This window comes from Podarcis bocagei (assembly GCF_964188305.1).
Source record: "Podarcis bocagei genome assembly, chromosome: 14".
In the NCBI taxonomy this organism is placed as follows: Eukaryota; Metazoa; Chordata; class Lepidosauria; order Squamata; family Lacertidae; genus Podarcis; species Podarcis bocagei.
The window spans coordinates 6,925,535-6,939,911 of record NC_138139.1 but is presented as its reverse complement, the minus strand read 5'-3'; the positions used below and the strand labels follow the sequence as shown (position 1 = coordinate 6,939,911).

The 14,377-nt window shown below is 42.7% G+C and overlaps 1 protein-coding gene across 1 annotated transcript; it reads right to left on the bottom strand.

Moving 5' to 3' along the window:
* Positions 1 to 989: 989 nt before the first annotated feature.
* Positions 990 to 13,373, bottom strand: DNAAF4 (dynein axonemal assembly factor 4). The gene is made up of 9 exons (XM_081170661.1): positions 13,194 to 13,373; positions 10,993 to 11,140; positions 8,714 to 8,847; positions 7,637 to 7,865; positions 6,470 to 6,615; positions 5,219 to 5,328; positions 4,776 to 4,929; positions 3,097 to 3,202; positions 990 to 1,350 (listed from the first exon to the last, which is right to left on the bottom strand). The coding sequence occupies exons 1-9, from the start codon at positions 13,314 to 13,316 to the stop codon at positions 1,250 to 1,252; spliced, it is 1,251 nt and encodes a 416-aa protein (XP_081026787.1). The 5' UTR covers positions 13,317 to 13,373; the 3' UTR covers positions 990 to 1,249.
* Positions 13,374 to 14,377: the final 1,004 nt, after the last annotated feature.

The following is a 14,377-nucleotide window of genomic DNA, read 5'->3' as shown; positions in this document are numbered from 1 at the left end:
AGTTTAATCCTAGACTTTGATGTAACTGATTGTTTTTTAAATATGCAGGACACTGCCTTGCTGGCTTTAGTATGAAGAAGCATTCACTTTTCAGAGCACCCAACTGCAGTCTGTGGTGATGCTGCACAGACACTACTTTGTTTTAAACTTAGTGAGAACTAGGCTTTTGTGCTGGCTCCCTAGAGGGTTGCTGGCATCAAGAAGTGCTCCTCTCACCAACATGAGTTTTCTTCCTCATATCAGGAATTAGAACTAGAGACAAAATGTTGCATGGGATTAACAAAACAAAAAAACTTTTTGGTGTTTCTCCAGTAGGATTGAGGACTTTTCCATATTCAGAAACATTTTTCATGTACGGCTTTTTGCCAGCCCTATAACTATGCAACTGGTTATACAAATATACCAGAAAGGGAGTACTTTAGTAATTTGTAAGAGGACCAAGCCCTACAAATCCAAGAAATAACAAGCTTCAGGACATTGTAGCTCAAGAAGTACCACTTCTCATGTTAAGAGAGGGATCACTAAGGCACATTTTGAATTGACAAATGTTCTTAAGCCTTCAGTTAAGCCATCTTCTGCATGGCAATAAACAGAGCCAAAGAAAAAAAGGAGGGTCATGGAGTCCCCTGGAGAACTGACACAACAGAAACATTCTTATAAGCCTACAGTTTTCTGATTAAACCTTTCAATAATGTTTGGTTATGGATTTTTACAGAGGAACAAATAGTATTTGATTATAGTATATCTTACATATTGCACATTATAATTTGATTTTTAGAAATAAATAGAAGTGGCATGTATTTTTGGTGAGGTTTTCTTCAATGGAGTATTTGACTGTACCTCTTAACATTGAAAAGCTATGTAGACTAGTTGCTATTAATTCTATCACCTTATGAATTGTGACATCATATTTCATAAATTATGCAATATGATCTAACACTACAAGTCATTTTTCCCAAATTTTAAAACAAATCCAAACTTAAGCAAAGTTAGGCTTTTCTATTTGTTTATTGTGCAAGATAAGAAAAAATGTGTTCTAAGTTTAAGAAAGCATTTTATATTATATTCTTATAATATAATGGCCCCCAAATGTTGCCTTATTTGTTAACTACTATACTTGAGCTAAAGAAGAGGAATATCCAACTACTTATTTAATACACCAACAAAATATCTTCCAAGGATAAGTATCAACATTACTAGCATGGACATGATAGCTGATCACCAAATTTTCATTATCCACCTCCACAAATCATTCATTTCCTTGAATTATGCGTCGAATCTTCTCAGCATCATCTTCTACATTTTGGTTTGTGGGCTCAATCTTGAGAGCAGCAATATAATCTTGGAGACCTAGGGTTAATTTAGCATGCATTTTAATCATACAATGGCAGCAACATACTATAAAGTAGAATTAGAAGATGCATCTACTTTTGTGCATATTGACTTACAAGTAAGTCCTGTGTTCCAAAGGGTTTAATCACAGGTAAGTACTGTATGTATAGGATTGCACTGGGGGTGAAGAACCTCTGGCCCTCCAGATGCTGCTGGACAGCCCACTATCCTTGACCACTGGCCATGCTAGCGGGACTACTAAGAATTGGAAGTCCAACAACATCTGGAGTTCCCCATCCCTGGATTATAGCCTTGGGCTGCAATCCATAGCACCTCTTCTGCCTGTGGGATCCCCAAAGCCCCCAAATGGAGGTATGGGAAAGGGCTGAGTTGGTGGCCTGAGATCCACTGGTTCTACCATTTGTACCCCCACTCTACCATCTTTCCTGCATAATGTGAGCAATGGGGATGTAGCCCTGGCTCTACCACTTCATTACACCCTGCTGCTGCCTGGCCAGGAGTTAGATTGTCTTGCTGACCAATACAGAATGTGCTTCTTAGTCCTATAACGTGGCCTAGCCGGGACATTTTTAGAGGCCATTGGTAGTACCCTACTTTATTGTTGCTATTCTACACTTCCTTTAGCATAAAGTCTTTATACCAGCAAGACCTGGGAAACAGACGGACAGATTTTCCTTTAATAAACAATGGTATTTACAGGCAAGGAAAACTCTAAAGCAGAATACAAGCAATGCCTGCTCTTCAGGTTTGACTCGGAACCCAAAGGCTCCCTGCAGCCACCCATAAAAAACCAGTACTTTGCAGAACTGCAAGTTAGATTTCTAGATATTGACAACAGGAACACGACTGTGCTGAGTCACTGATAAAACTATGGTTATGTGTAGTAGGCTGAGAAGCTGTGCATTTCTTTTTTCTCAAAAGCACCTGCATGGAGTGAATAAACAGGGAAATTGGTGTTTTGGTGCCTTGTCTTTTGAGTTACTTTGTGCTACATTGGAGGGGAGAAGTGGGACATAATGGCTGCTCACCTTCCAATTCCCAGAAATTTAGGGAGAAGTATTACATAATTTTCTTTGGGGAAATGTACTGGACAAGGAAAATACAGCTAAAGGCAAAACATACCAATTATTTTACTACAGAAATCTAGAGGTGCTAGAAATGATGAAAGCAGATTGAAGTAAGGAAGCATTTTGTCAAGCTCCAAATTAGATGAACAGTAAAGCTAAAGGAAACAAGGTAGCAAACAAATATATTTACAAAGAGAGAAACTACTTGGAAAAGGAAAGAAAGATACAGAAGACTTTTCTGTTCACTTTTACATTGGGCAAAGAAAGCTAGTTTAGAAAAAAAGTGTTCCAATGCAACACACTGTCCAATATACTTAAATATTTCATCTAACAGGAATAGTACTTGTAGAAAAAACAACTTTTGTGGTTTTGTTTCTATTGGTTGCGGGTAACAGTGTGTTAACAGACTGTGGGTGATGCAAATAATTCAAAGTGGACCTACTGAAATAATCAATGGGCAGAAGTTCATTAAGTCCGTTGATGTCATTAGGTCTATTTTGAGTCGGGCGAATGCCTTGCATCATCCCATCTCCATAAATAAAACAAAACTAAAATTTTAAAAGATTTAACTTTCTGGATGAACAAGCAAAATAAAAAGTACAAAGTCTTGTTCATATCATACAATAAATCCCAACAAATGCAGGAATGTTATCTTCAGCATGTATCTTTCCTTTACCTTCAGCATACAATTCCAGTCCACAGAATGCTGCCCCACGCCTCACATGAGCTTTCACTCTTGCATTAGCATTGTCAGGAACAGGAGGAGTCAGTAATTCCAGGGCCTTGAAAAATAAAACACACAAGTTTGGAAGTCAGCTTAGCTGTCCCTGGAAGACAGTGTACGACTCACACATGCATTTGCCGGCATTTGTTTTCAAATCTGTCAGGTTCCTTGCCTTCATTTGCAGAGACACAAACATGTCAAGTACCTCTCTGCAGGACTACCCTGGAGCACAAACAAAACAAGCTGAGCCTTGGCTGAGGTGTCTGAAGTCTTAGTGGGTATCTGTATTTTGTATTTTTTAAAATCAATATCACAATTAGGGGCCCTAAGTTATAGCTTGTTTAGCTTATACGTAAACCCGGCACTGGCAGCAGCTACAACATATTGCTACCTGGTGCACAAATGGGCACAGACCGCAGCTCTTACTGTAACTGGCCAACTGTTTTACTGTATATTTTCACTATAGAAAAGGAAGCTGCTTTATACTGAGTCAGACCATCGGTCCATCTAGCTCAGCATTATTGACACTGACTGGAAGCAGCTCTCCAGAGCTCTCAGAGTTTCAGGCAGGAGTCTCTTTCAGCCCTACCTGCAGATACCACCAAGAACTGAACATGGGGCCTATTCTTCACCACCACCATCATCATTCATATGCCACCTTTTCCTCCAAGGAACTCAAGGTAGTTTACATGGTTCTCCTCCTCATTTAACCCCCACAACAACCCTGTGAAGTAGATTGGGCTGAGAGGCAGTGACTGGTCCAAGACCATCCAGTAAGGGTCACGGCCAAGTGAGGATTCACCCCCTGGTCCAATACTCTAACCACATCATGATGGTTCTCATGCTGGTTTTGCGTGCAAGGCAGATGCTCCACTACTGAGCTACAGCCATTTATATTTTGACATTTTTACTGAGATTATTTTACTATGTATTTTAATAATGGTGTATTTTTCATTTTACTGCATTTTAACAATATTGCACAATTGGTTTTCATATTTTGTAAACCACTTAGAAGCAATGTAGCCTTTAAGAGGCATATAAATTAGCAGATTATAATAATAGAAGAGGGCAGTAAGTAGACTGGTAAGGAAACTACTGCAGGCTGCAGGCAAGGACAGTATCAGACCCTTACTTAAAGTAGCACAACCAGGCTTATCAGTTGACAGCTGCATAGTGCACATACACCCTTACGAGTGACACACACACAAAGAAGGGGGGGGAGGGAGAGCACGAACTTGCCCTTGAACCCAACCGTTTTGTAATCCTAACACAGCAGCATCAGCCAATTTTATTATATATATTTTATATTCTGCTTTATAGCCCCAAGAGGCTCTCAAGTCAGCTTACAAATATTCTCATGAAACAAACAAACAAAAATCTATGGCAGACAGCAAATTCTAATAAAGTTCCAGCTAACCTAGATGATGGCACAACATATTTTTACAGAATTTCATTTTGTTAGGTATCAATTTTGGGAAATGTTGATATTTGATGAAATTATAATTACTTGGTGTTAAACAATAACAGTATTGCACATGATACTGTAAGGCTTGTATAGTCACAGTAGGGTGACAAATGAATGTGATACAGAGTTTTGCTACAGACCTGAAAGCTTTGATAAAAGCAAATACCTTTGAGGAATCTTCAATCGCCTTGTGTAGATTTCTCAGCTTAAGGTGGCAGGCAGCTCGATTCAAGTACAATGTTGGAATCTTATTACTGATACGAATTGCCAAATTATAGGCATTGACAGCAGCAAGATAATTTCCCGTTGCAAACATTTTACTAAAAAGATAAGAGTATACAGAATAGTCTAGTTATTACATTTCCAAAAGGACTAAGGGTTGTATCCAACTAAATTTTACTTCTAGGACTCCCACCGGGATTCATAATTGTTGCCATTCTGGCAGAGCTTGAGAAGAATCGCAAAAGCCTGCACTGAACCACAAACACACATACACTGCCTATCCAACTTGTTGCTACTTCATTCCCTTTCCCCCATAAACAGCAAACCATTATTACATATGAGATAAAAGTGATTTTACACATCCTTTGAAGCAACATCCAAACGCACTTTCCTTTGTCTTTCAACCAATCTGGATTCTTCTCCTCTTCTTTTAAATCTTCTAGCTCAGCAATGTCTGAATTTATGATTCTGCGAGCCTCTGCTTGCTTACATAGCCACTGTGAATAAAATATATGTGCAGTGCTTTGTGTCTAAAACAGTACAAGTATATTCAATTGCCCTATTTAGCAAATGCAAGTGAATATGCCAGTATATGGCAACAATACTGAACACCAAGCGTATTGGCATTTGACTTCCAAAGGGTTCCAGATTTAGAATGCCAGAAGAGCCCAAATTGATCAGGTCAAGGTGGGCCCACCTAGCTCAACATCCTGCTTCTTCCCACAGTGGCAGACCAAGTAGTTCTGGGGAGCCCACAGGCAGGGCCTGGAACCAACCCTCTCCCTTGTCATTTGCTTTCCCCTTCAGCAACCAATTTATGGAGGAAGGGTGCCTCTGCGCATGGAAAGTTCCACTGAGTTATTATGGCCAATGGCTGTTGATAACTTTCAGTTAACTCAGGCTTGTTTGCTTGTGTCTTTTGTGATAGAAAATCAGTACCTCCAGAGAAGCATTGCGTACAGTTTCTCTGCAGTGTTTGTGCATTACCTTTGCTCTAGTTTGTGGTAAGGGTCATTGTCATAATCCCTTTTGGTGGACAGGCACTGCTTACTTTTACAAGTCATAGCAGTACATGCACACATTCATAAAGAAAACCACATTCCACAAAAAAACACTCTCCTTTCCCTTTGTTTACAGCCTGCTTCCACTGTCCTCTGAATTAATAGCATACAGGCCTTTCCAAACCATCAGTTTGCAACATCATAAGTGCACAGTTAATTCTCAATGGCTGAAGTCTTCCCTCAATTTGCCGTGTGTGTTGTGGGACTATTTCATTACCAACATTTCACTGACAGGAGAACATGCTTTCCTGCCTGCAGCTAGCCCAAACATTGCAATTTCAATTGCTATGAGGAACATGACTGAAGAAGTGTCACTGGCCCCTACTGGACAGTATCTATGACATCATTAGCAATCAGTAGGACAAATCCTCTCCCTCCATTTAAAGTCCACATCACTTTATGACCTTTTCAAAGTACCTTTATTTTTCGCTTTCTACGTGTGGGATTGTCTATCCAGATTCTTTTTTCTAAAGTGGTTAAAATAATGCCAGAGGCCTGCCCACCCCCACGCCCCACTCTACAACTGCAGCTCCTCAGCATGCCTTGAAGCCACAGCAGAGCAGCTGGGTCTCCCTACCTCCTCCTCTTCTGGAACCCTGGATTCTCTGAGAGCTGTAGGAAAGACGCGAGGGGTGAATTTTATTTCAATGCTACTGGCAGATCGCGGAGCAGGGACAGATTCTTCCTTCAGCTTCTCTGAAAACATATTTCCAGAAATTGTATCTGCAATAATCAGGATACATAATGAATTAATTTTTCAGTGTATCAGTTCACAGCAACCAGGGAGAGAAAAGAAGAGTCTTGAGCACAGATCTAAATAGGTTTCCTCTTTCTAACCTTTATTTGGCAGGCGTTGGCAGGATGATACAAGTACAGATTATTTAAAACTAACAGGGCTGAAGCTGCATGTAAAATGTCTCTTTATTTGTATCACCATTGCTGAGATAAACATTTGGCATTTGCTATGATTAGAGCATCCAATATCCTGGGGGTAGTGCCTGGTGGGATCCTGAAGGCCCAAAGAAGCACACCAGCACATGTGCATCTGATGGTGCAAGCCACTGAGAAGGAAGAAAAAGACTTCAGGGGAAACACTAACAGGCAAGCTACCTCTCAGGATGGGAACACTTTTAGATAATTTATCTCATAATTTAAATCACTTTGGGGGGAAAAAGCCAAAAAGGCAACTAGAGCTTATATAAAATATAAACAACAAATAATCATGGAGAACATATAAAACCAATTACAGATAAACTATTGTGTACTGTCAATACTGTAAAGTCCTAGGACCATTGTATTAAACTTTGTTGTTTATTGTTCCCTTTTCACAGAACCCACAAGTGAAGAAAGGCTAGCTTCTAGGTTAATGAAGATAGTAGGAACAATAAGAAGTTACTTCGATTTGGAAGTTGTTCAGTAGTCTGTGCTATAATGGTTTTTGTACATCATACCAGCCAGGCATGTTTTCTGCCTTCTGAGGAGGGCCAGATCTGAGTTACCTAATGGGCCAACACTCTTCATTACCCAGGCACCCACCTCATCCATTCTATCAGGAGATGCCACAAAGGAGGAAAGTACTGTGCTGACACTTTAGCAAGAAATAAAAGAAGCTGAAATAAAAAATGGAGCAATAATGCTGAGCCTAGATACTAGGGTGAAGACAGATTAGAAATGGTTTCACAAGCCAAAAACAGCGGAAGGTTAAAATGTTTAGTTTGTTTTGAACACAGCAAGAACATTTTACCTCCTGTAGTTGTACTTGACTTGGATGTTCCTCTACTTGAAGATTTCACTTTCCTTTTTTTCTCTTGCTTGCTTTGCTCTGGGGTTTTTCTGTGTTCCTGAAGTGGCTGACAAAAATGAATCTTCTTCTGTTTCTCGTTCTGCTCTTTCCATTTCTCAATCTCCGCAGTGGCTTTTTTCCGCTCCTTTTCTTTCAGCTCTTCTATCCTTTCTCTTTCCGCATCTTCTAGCTGATTGAATTGCAGAACCGTCAAACGCTGCACTACAACTACTTTTAAGGTGCAAAGTCTTTCATGACTTATCTCTTATATTCAACACAGTAACTCTTATGAAGGAGGGGGTGGAGGATATAGCACATTACTTTTGCTGGATACCCAGCAAGGGTAAAACACACTGCTGCCCATATATATAAAAAAGAAGGGTGCCTTGTTCCACACATGGCAAGAATGTGATATGCCAAATTCAATGCATTTTTCAAAACATTTTTAAAGAAAGCATTTTCACAGTGTTTTTAATATGTGTGTAGCTTCCACCCATGTTAACTTTGAGGCTGCAATGCAAACTGTAGCATCTGAAGAAACATTTGTCAGTAGGTATAATATTGTCAGTAGGTATAATATTATAATATAATAAGGGACGCGGGTGGTGCTGTGGGTTAAACCACAGAGCCTAGGACTTGCTGATCAGAAGGTTGCCGTTCGAATCCCCGCGGCGGGGTGAACTCCCGTTGCTCGGTCCCTGCTCCTGCCAACCTAGCAGTTTGAAAGCACGTCAAAGTGCAAGTAGATAAATAGGTACCGCTCCGGTGGGAAGGTAAACGACGTTTCAGTGCGCTGCTCTGGTTCGCCAGAAGCGGCTTTGTCATGCTGGCCACACGACCCGGAAGCTGTACGCCGGCTCCCTCGGCCAATAAAGCGAGATGAGCACCGCAACCCGAGTCGGCCATGACTGGACCTAATGGTCAGGGGTCCCTTTATCTTTACCTTTATAATATTGTCAGTAGGTATAATATTGGTTATCCATTATTTGCAATCCTGTTTTCTGCTCGTAAGGATGACTCAGGCAGCACCTGATTTACCTTAATTGTGGCCTCCACAGCAAACTTGCTGCGCTCTCGTTTCTGAGCAGCTTTTGCTTCTGCTTCTGCTTTTGCGTCTTCTTGTGCTTTGCGCACAGCATCCTCTCGGATTCTCTGCATTTCTCCCTTGTCCCCTGAAGAGAACCATTCCAATATCAATTAAAAGACCAATAGGTGTGATAGTACAATTGAGGTATGAGAAATGAGAGATTCTGAAACTGTGTCAGCTGCAGTGATATTCAGGATCTGTTCTTCGTGGGGCAGTAAGGCAAGCCAAACACTGCTGATTGGGCAACTCCTTCCATCCCCTCATCCAACAGCAGGAAGGAAGGGGAAAAGAGACTTCCAGTGACAAAGCTGCAGCCAAGGAGTTGGGAACTGAATTGTTCTCCCTGGGCAGTAGTGGCAAGAATAGGACCTAAAGATCATGCCCCCTGAAGCAGTAAGCAATCCATGGGGAGGAGCCAAGGACTCCATCATCATCATCATCATAATAATAATAATAATAATAATAATAATAATAATAATAATAATAATTTATTTATTTATACCCCGCCCATCTGGCTGGGCTTCCCCAGCCACTCTGGGCGGCTTCCAAAAGAATATTAAAATACTATAATACATCAAACATTAAAAGCTTCCCGAAACAGGGCTGCCTTCAGATGTCTTCTAAAAGCCTGGTAGTTGTTGTTCTCTTTGACATCTGGTGGGAGGGTGTTTCACAGGGAAGGCGCCACTACCGAGAAGGCCCTCTGCCTGGTTCCCTGTAACTTGGCTTCTCGCAGTGAGGGAACTGCCAGAAGGCCATGCAGACTAAACCCTTCTGGGGACAAATTAATTACTACTTACCCACCCCTCTTTGCCTTTGCAGCACTGCCTGGAGGGGTTATCACCGCAGCTTGACATTTTAGCTCACTCTTACTTCCCAATTTTATAATGCTGCTTCTGGCTTTTGGATCAAACTGTTTGGCCTCTCATCCACTGCCAAATTATGAAGATAACCAGTTTACACAGAGCAGTTTACCAATGTGATTAGTTTAGTTTCTGCCACCAGCAGCACACATAAACCATGGGTGGCAAGGTAAAACATAATGCTGCCCACATATTTTAAAAGAAGGGTGACTTGTTCCACATGTGGCAGGAATGTGATATGGCAAAGAAATATTGGATAAAAATAAAAAGTCATGTAAAAGGGACTGTGTGATATGAAAGTCTACTAGAACCGGTGTTTCTTATATGGCAAGAGCAGCTAAAACTCTTTATGTTTAATTTTTTTAAATGATTGTTTTTTCTATGTTTTAACAGTTCTTGTATTTATCTGTAAGCTGCCTTGAGTCCTTGAGTCCAATCAATATGTGGGGAAGTGGAGACTGCTGACTGTATCATTTGTTAAAAAGTTGAGTTGACAAAGGATGGGTGTAGCCAGGATTTTTTTTGGGGGGGAGGTGCAGCCAAAGTTGTTGAGATTTTTTAAGGAAATCATGGGTAAAAATACCCTATAAACAGGACATTGCAGGGGAGAAGCTTCTGCTGGGGGCGGGGGGGGGGCAGAACCTCAGATAACTGAGTTTAGTTCAGTTCAATTTATTGTGTTTAGCGAGCAGCCATTACACATATAAAAATAATAATAACAAGAATACTGCTAATAATTGTGCTTTACATTTCTACTCCCCGACCTTTACAGGAAAAATAATTTCCCATTCCCCCTTTAAGTTTTATTACACAAATCTGTAAAGCCTTGGCAAGAAATGTGGATGTTCTAAAGGATATATACAGCTCTACATCAGACAACAACTTTCAATGCTTTTCAAAAATATTTGTGAATCTAGGGAGAGGGGCATCTGCCCCCCCCTTAGCTACGCCCATGGAAAGGGGTTTGCCCTAATCACTAGACTAACACACTTTATTAAAATTAGGAAACAAAGACAAGACAACTTTATGGCAAACTGGATTAACTTTACTGAATATAGTAAAAAATAAGGGTTATTTCTAAATGAAAAGTTATGATTGTATGTCAGACAAAAACCAGGTTGATTGCTGTATCTGGGCATCACATCACTTGTTAAGCTTTAGTTAAATCAGATATACAATGTTAGGAATTGTGAGTGCTAATATATAATAAGTATGGTGATGCATATATGTGGCAAAGAAAATATATAATAAATATAATATAATATAATATAATATAATATAATATAATATAATATAATATAATATAATATTATACTGCAGGAATGTCAGCAAAGGTTTGTTTAAGACCAACCCAATGGAAAACTCACCATTTTCCATAATGAGGGATTCCCACATGGCAGCTTCTTTTTTATAGAGGGTGAAGAAAACTGAGCCATTCTCGATTTTGGCAGTACTGCGGACATCATCTATAGGAGCATAGAGAATGGCTTCAAATAGAAACGGAGGAGAATTTACCTAAGAAGAACATTTAGAAATCAACATGAATATGCTTGCATTTAAGAAACACACTTGGGCAGCACGCTGGGGGCACAAGTCAAAGCTTCACACCACCTTTGACTGCTTGGAGGAAAGGTGGGATATAAATGCTATAAATGCAATAAATAATAATAATAATAATAATAATAATAATAATAATAATAATAATAATAATAATAATAATAATATATATCCCAAAACATTTACACGTTATATTTGCCCCGAACCTGCTAGGCCCCAACTCATTTGTCAGCCTGGTTAGAGTGTGGTGCTGATAACGCCAAGGTTGCAGGTTTGATCCCCATATGGGATAGCTGCATACTCCTGTGTTATTGTTATTACTATTTATTGAATTTATATACCGCCCTGTACTCGGAGGTCTCAGGCGGTTCACAAAAAAGATTGACCTAAAAAACACAATATATGCAATCAAAATAAAGACAACAACCCAGTAACACACACCCCCACCCCCAGTGCTGCTCTTTCGATCCAGATTGAGGCATCCCTCTGTGGCTCCTTTAAAGAAAAGCACTTAAACAAGAAGGGGAGATCCGATCAGAATTCCAGTGTTGCAGAGGGCTGGACTAGATGACCCTCAGGGTCCCTTCCAACTTCACAATTCTATGATTCTACCTTAAAGAGCAGCAACACTAGCTTAAGGTTGCAAGACCTACGTGGGCCTGATGAGGGCAAACCTCGCTGGGATTTACTTCTGAGTAGACACATACATATATTGTCTCCCTGCTTATTTAACTTATATGCAGAATTCATCATGCAAAAGGCTGGGCTGGATGAATCCCAAGCTAGAACTAAGATCGCTGGAAGAAATATCAGCAACCTCAGATATGCAGATGACACAACCTTGATGGCAGAAAGTGAGGAGGAATTAAAGAACCTTTTAATGAGGGTGAAAGAGGAGAGCGCAAAATATGGTCTGAAGCTCAACATCAAAAAAACGAAGATCATGGCCACTGAAGAAGAAGAAGAAGAGTTTGGATTTGATATCCCGCCTTTCACTCCCTTTAAGGAGTCTCAAAGCGGCTAACATTCTCCTTTCCCTTCCTCCCCCACAACAAACACTCTGTGAGGTGAGTGGGGCTGAGAGACTTCAAAGAAGTATGACTAGCCCAAGGTCACCCAGCAGCTGCATGTGGAGGAGCGGAGACGCGAACCCGGTTCCCCAGATTAGGAGACTACCGCTCTTAACCACTACACCACGCTGGCTCTCATCACCTCTGGTCCCATCACCTCCTGGCAAATAGAAGGGGAAGAAATGGAGGCAGTGAGAGATTTTACTTTCTTGGGCTCCATGATCACTGCAGATGGTGACAGCAGTCACGAAATTAAAAGACGCCTGCTTCTTGGGAGAAAAGCAATGACAAACCTAGACAGCATCTTAAAAAGCAGAGACATCACCTTGCCAACAAAGGTCTGTATAGTTAAAGCTCTGGTTTTCCCAGTAGTGATGTATGGAAGTGAGAGCTGGACCATAAAGAAGGCTGATCGCTGAAGAATTGATGCTTTTGAATTATGGTGCTGGAGGAGACTCTTGAGAGTCCCATGGACTGAAAGAAGATCAAACCTCTCCATTCTGAAGGAAATCAGCCCTGAGTGCTCACTGGAAGGACAGATCCTGAAGCTGAGGCTCCAATACTTTGGCCACCTCATGAGAAGAGAAGACTCCCTGGAAAAGACTCTGATGTTGGGAAAGATGGAGGGCACAAGGAGAAGGAGACGACAGAGGACAAGATGGCTGGACAGTGTTCTCGAAGCTACAGACATGAGTTAGACCAAACTGCGGGAGGCAGTGGGAGACCGGAGTGCCTGGCGTGCTCTGGTCTATGGAGTCACGAAGAGTCGGACACGACTAAACGACTAAACATCAACAACGGACACATACAGGCGCCCCCTGCCCTGTCACTACTACAACAACAACTGTTTCTTTTCCTTTCCTGGCAAAGGGCCCCCAGCTGCATGAGGGCCACCCCACTCCCAGGCCCTGCCTGCCCCCCCCCCCCGGGCTACCACAGACCTTGAGGTATCGCTCGGCGCAGAAAATGCCGTCGCGGCGGAGCGGGGCGGCCCTCCAGGGGACGACCAGGTAGACGGCCTCGGCCGTTTGCTCCCAGCTGTAGTCGCGCACCCACACCGGCATGCTCCCGTTGCTAAGGGCCCCGTCCGCGGCGGCATCGCCGCTGCTAAGCAACGGTTTCCAGGAAGCTCTGAAGGACTTCCGGCGAACGGAGCCGGAGGATGGCGGGCGGTCGCGCGTGCGCGCTGCCTTCCCTCCTGGCGCTTCTATAGCTGCCTCTTCTCAGCCCCCACTTGCACACTGGCGAAGTGGACCTCAGTTGAGGACGGGAGAGCCACTGGGTGCAAGCTTTTTTTTTAATGGCGCACCGTTGGTTGTGGAGCAGGGCAGACCTCATGTGCCCTCGCGCAGGGCTCCTCCAGTGAGTTCAGGGCTGCGTGGAATTGCACTCCCAAAATTGCACAGCGAAATTCGCCTGGGTGCTCCCTACAAAAACTCCAGTCTGCCAATATGCAGCCCCTGAAAAGGAGGCATTTATTTTGCCGAATTGCGAAAGCGTTCAAATATAGTTTGCTTTTTCCTTCGTTTCCCTCCCACCCAGAGAAAAGGCATAGATTGGCGGGGAGTAGAGAAATGTCATGATAAATGCAGGCCAGAGTATTGATCATTTGCATACATTTCAACTGGGAAAATACAGAAATAGAGGCCAGAACAGGAGCAGCATTTTCCAAGTGCTGGGCAGTTAGAAAATCCTTTCCACCCAGACTTGTTATCAGCGAGATCAAAAGCTCACAGCACTGCTGAAAATCAAATATCTCCCTACTCCGACCATGAGACACCTGCCATTTGCAGTCCTGTAGGCCAGTGTTTCCCAACCGGTGTTCCGCGGCACACTAGTGTGCCGTGAGACATCGGCTGGTGTGCCGTGGGAGGAAGGCGGGCGAGTCGGGCGGTGAGAGGCGGCGGCAGCAGCGAGGATCCGCGTCGAGCCGGGGGCGGCTCCGCGGTGGTGGTGCCGAGCGGCGGGGCAGCGCGCGCAAAAGGGAGGATCGCGAGACAGCGGAGGAGGAGGAGGCCGGCATGTCCGGGCAGCAGCAGCAACAACAGCAGCAGCAACTCCCGCCGCCGCCCCCTCCTCCGCCCGCTATCGCCGCCACCACCACAACAGCCGCCGCCGCCTCAGC

Bases quoted from the DNA above. Each gene is read 5' to 3' on its own strand.
- DNAAF4 (XM_081170661.1), bottom strand. From the start codon at position 13,316: ATGCCGGTGTGGGTGCGCGACTACAGCTGGGAGCAAACGGCCGAGGCC. The intron at 11,141-13,193 runs GTCTGTGGTAGC...TGTTCTTCTTAG, and splicing joins GCGCCGAGCGATACCTCAAG to GTAAATTCTCCTCCGTTTCT. The intron at 4,930-5,218 runs GTGCGTTTGGAT...TTATCTTTTTAG, and splicing joins TGGTTGAAAGACAAAGGAAA to TAAAATGTTTGCAACGGGAA.